Source organism: Gastrolobium bilobum, unplaced genomic scaffold (genome assembly GCF_033153095.1).
Source record: "Gastrolobium bilobum isolate Gb01-03AN ecotype WA unplaced genomic scaffold, APGP_CSIRO_Gbil_v1 utg257628, whole genome shotgun sequence".
NCBI classification, from domain to species: Eukaryota; Viridiplantae; Streptophyta; class Magnoliopsida; order Fabales; family Fabaceae; genus Gastrolobium; species Gastrolobium bilobum.
In genome coordinates, this window is record NW_026900139.1 from 1 (window position 1) to 4854 (window position 4854).

The 4854-nt window shown below is 39.6% G+C and overlaps 1 protein-coding gene across 1 annotated transcript; it reads right to left on the bottom strand.

Annotated features, from left to right (window-relative positions):
- Nucleotides 1-3229: 3229 nt before the first annotated feature.
- Nucleotides 3230-4439, bottom strand: LOC133295484 (uncharacterized; the record flags this gene model as incomplete). Its single annotated transcript, XM_061494320.1, has 2 exons — nucleotides 3567-4439; nucleotides 3230-3433 (listed from the first exon to the last, which is right to left on the bottom strand). Coding segments are annotated over exons 1-2 (1077 nt in total), but the record flags the coding sequence as incomplete, so codon positions are not given.
- Nucleotides 4440-4854: the final 415 nt, after the last annotated feature.

Below are 4854 nucleotides of genomic sequence, written 5' to 3' on the forward strand. Positions count from 1 at the left end.
TCAACCCAGAATTTCCTCAAATTTTGACACAAGGTAGAGGACATCTCAACCTTCAAAATGGCGTATGGCACGTCCCTAGGGGACCTCTATGGAGGGAGATATGCTCTCCCGAAGTTTGCCTAAAATCTGCCAATTCTACAGAAAATTCGCCAGAGTTTCCTTTGTTTTTCCAATAATCCCAAATTTGTAAAAGATCATTTAAACCTCAAATGTACCTAATAAACACATGATAATACAGTAATAATCCAATGGGTGGCACACACAAGGACCAACAACGCCTTGGGGCACTTACAACCCAATCCAGTTTATAGTTATTAAACATAGAGTCCATATTAGTCATTCTTAAGTAGTTGCAATCACTAACACCTTTTTCATGCATATTTCCATCATACATATTATCATAACCTAAAATAGGCCTAAGGCCCTTCCATCATAATTAGACATGCATCAATACTATTACAATATGGCTTTACAAATTACAACTTGAAACTAAAACTTCAAATTACATTCTTCTAAAATTTCAACTTAATTTAAAAGACAACATAACCAAATACATCACTACTAGACTTAGGCAAAATGGCATGAACAAGATGCTAATGAAGCTACTAATAAATACAAATGACATGTTCATGCCCTAAGTCTAGCCTAGGCCACACGGCCAACAAAATGCAAAATATGAAGCGCTCCAGCGCTCACTCTGCGGGCCTCTTGCCCGAGGCTCCTGCTCCACTGCTACCTCCTGAAATAAATGCCCCGAGACGGGGTGAGATATACGAATATATCTCAGTAACCAAGAGGTTCTGGAGAAAACTCCACCCAATGGTTCACTTCGATGCATATCAATAGAATACAACAACCACTTTGAAAACGGGATATAGCAAGGGATTTAGAGAATGGGGAATATAAAGAAAACAAAATACGACGATACGGGATGGTAACCCCAATTCCACGTACGCCCTCGGCATATATAAGCCTATGGGTATCATCCAAGGTGTGTTCAAACATGACACGCAGTCAACTGGAACTCCCTCCTGGAGACCTATCCAGCGGAAGTCCGAAAATGCCCGAAGGCTAATAAAACTGTCTACTGGCCAGAGACTCGGTACATAAGTACCCATAGCAATAATGCATGCATGCTCATGTGTTATATACTATTCATACACACTTCCTACCGTTACCATCAACTGGCAAGGTGGAACAGAAAAGGGGAACAAGCCCCAGTACCAAGAGGTTACCTTAATTCGTGTTTCCACAAGCTTCGCAGCAGCTTATCCCTCAACTCGGTACACAGCGGAATGCCTACACAGAGGACATTCCCAATCACTCTCAGTTCAACCCATACATGTTAATTTATAATTACACATGCAATGAACCAATTTCTTACCTCAATCCACTTGGTCCCGGACCAAGGGCAATTCACTGATTCAAGATTCGGGATTCAGGTCGACGTACGGCAACCTATACAATAACGTACATCCATCAGTACTCGTCAAATAGTATCAAAACGCAAAAACACAAAAATCCTCCCCATCCTCCCTTGATGGTTCGGCCATTGTAGTGTAAATGTGAGATTTATTTTTCTAAATTTTCTTTCTCATTTTGTTACGTCTCATTAGGTTGTCAATAGGCCAGTTCAAGTGCCGGTTCGTCATTTTCGCGTCGAATTACATCAAAACGCGAAAATCGCCAAATCACCCCTTTTCCCTTGGAGGTTCGGCCATGTAGGTGTAAATTTGAGATTTATTTTCCTAAATTTTCTTTCTCATTTTATAACACTCCCTTAGGTTGTTTAGAGGCTAGTTCAATCGTCGTTTTACCGTTTTCCGACATTTACGCATCGTTTTGCGAAATATTTCATTCTGGGCTCATTTAGGTCTCTAACACAATTCATTTTTTCCCATTGATTCAAACACTCTCCAAGCACAACACAACCCATCTAAGCACCATATAACTACACAAATCATCATCCAAATCATTTTTCAACATCAATTCCTCAATCTTTCCTCAAAGAATCGAATTTTACCCTATGGCATTCCAAGGAATTTCCATACAACTTTAATCATTCCACACCTTATACAATCCTATTATATCAACATACAATCATACAACAACTCATCAATCCAATCCTAACACATTTTCAAAACTCAAAGTCATGACAACCTCAAAATTTTCTAAGTTAAAAATTCACATTTTTCATCAATAATTTTTATTGCATTTATGGCTACTACACATCATTCTAAGACACATTCATGTACAAACATTTTCCAATTGAGCTCTCTACACACATCAATCCAACAAGCCCTCTTTAGGGTTCATAAATTCAACCACAAAATTAAACCATTGGAACACAAGGAAACTCACCCAAAAGCTTGGCACAAGGCTCCTCCTAAACATACTCCACCATTGGAGCATCAATCAACACCATTTTCACAAATCTAAAGGAAAGGGCCGCAGCTTTGGGGAGGGTTTTTCTCAAAATCTAGTGGCTTTCAAGGCTTGGGAGTACCACCAATGGATTTAGAAGGCCATTTCCATCAAATTTCAAGACAAGAATCAATGGATTTGGTGAAGAAATGGCTAAGTTATGGTGAAATGAAATCTTTGAGGGGAAGGGCTATGGTGGCTGCGGGTTTGAGCAAGAAGAGGGAGGAAAGTGATGCATGAATAGTGCCAAACACATGTGGCTTAAGTCACTTAAGTGGGGTGGGTCCCACCGCCACCTCACGCGATTTAAAACTAATCCGAATTTTCCTCCGATTCCACTAAACGTCCGTAAATTCACAACCTATTTAGAAACTCAAATTTTTAACATTAACTATTCCCCTTTAATTAGGCTTGATCAGATGAATTAAGAGTCCTCCATTCGTTCGGAGAAAACACTGTTTTAAGCTATTATGCGCGCCATTGGCACGCTTCCCCAAACTGTCTTAATTTCATCGAATATTATAAGACCTTCTACTCAATTTTTATCGTGGCATACCAAAAAACTAGCAGCAAAATTCATTCAAATGAAGCAATGGATGAAGTGAATAATCTAAAACTGAATTAATCCCCTAGACTACTAGCAAAGTGAGTTTATATGTACTTCAGAGTTGTTTCTCCTGTATTTATGTTTCAGGGAAATGAAGCAACTATCTATGGGTTATGGAAGTTTGTAGATCATAATAATCAGCTTTAACATGATGCAAGTAAATTCAAATTCAATTTCACATCTATATATCTACAATACCTTCACTTTATAGTCCTGATCATTGTCAAGTGCAATAGAAAAAGCATTCAGAAGCCTAGGATGATAAAGGGTTTGCGCCACATGGACAAAGTTTGTAGGCGTCTCCATAAAATTAAAAGCTGCCAACCTAACTTGAGCATGAGAGTCTTGGAATGAATTCAAAACTTTGGTCAGCACTTCCCCAAGAAAATTTTCCATCAATACCTGCCAAAAATGTAATTAATAAACAAAGGTTAGACAGTGTGAGAAAGTAGTAAACCTCACCAGCAATTAAGTAAAAAAGTTATTAATATATATGAAAGCAAAGCAAAGAGAGTTGTTAAGATGATGAGGTCACCATTTCATCAGAGAACTCTTTTGAGATCACAGTAAGCAGTGTAATTCCAGCATGGCGCTTCTTCCATTCCTTGGAATCCAAGTAAAGAGGCAACAGTTCTGAAGCAATTGCCAATACTTTACTCCCTCCAAGTGTAACACAAAGTTGTTTCAAACACTTTATTCCAAAGTCATGGTCATGGTCATGGTCACCAACACCACCATCCTCTTCAATACACAGAAGCATTTTCATAGAAACGAGGAACAACCTAACCACAGTTTGAGAAGGAAGGTTCAGCCACACGTGTTCACCGTACTCTTTTACCTCAGTCATGGCCATAACCAACTCAAACGCCAAACGATGCGTTTCTTTGGTCAAACCCTCACTCTCCGCGATCTGAAGCGCGTCGAGAACCATGTCACTCACGTAAGGCTTCAACAGAAGAGGCTCTTGAGACACTAGATTTATCAACTCAACGAACGCGATTCGAAAATAGGTACCTTCGAAACCGTGCAATAGTGTGAACACGCCAGCCATCATCGCGCGTAAGAGCTCATGGAACAGTGAAGGATCAGAGAACAACCGAACCAAACTCACAACCGCACCAAACGACGCAACCTGAACGTTAGGGTTCGACGACGCCAGAGAAATCAAGAACGACGAATGAAGAAGGCGGCGGCGGTCGCGGAGAGCATCGCAAACAAGAAAACAACAATCGTTTGGCAACGAACACAAAACCAACAGCGCGACTTCACGAAACTTGTCGTCGTCGTTTGAAGCGATAGACGACACAAGCCATTCAAGAATCTGAGGCCAGTGTTGATGAGTTTTGTATATAGCGGAAACGGTTTCAGCGAGGACATAGAAAACGAGTCTTGGGACCTCTGACTCCATCACTATCAGAAGAAAGGTTTTGGATTCGGAAGATTTTGGATTCTTTTTCTTTTTCTTGGTCTGGTTTGGAAGGTTTTGGATTCTTGCTGAATGTTTACATTGACATGCAAGGGTTGCCTTATATATATAGAAAACTTTTTTGGTGGGTAGTATATGATATGAGGCTGATAAGGGTAGGATATGATATGGGGCTGATAAGCCTCCTGTGTTTGATGAGCACCTGATTAGTAATCTGATAAGATTATGTTGAAGGAGAAAAGAGAAAGAAAAAATAAAATATAATGCAATAAATACAAATATATTGGGTAACGTGGGTATTTATTGGGTATCCAATATTGATATCCTATCCTATTGAATCATAACCCAGCTCCTCTCATAAGATAAGAAATCATGTATTGGATAGGATAAAAGGAGA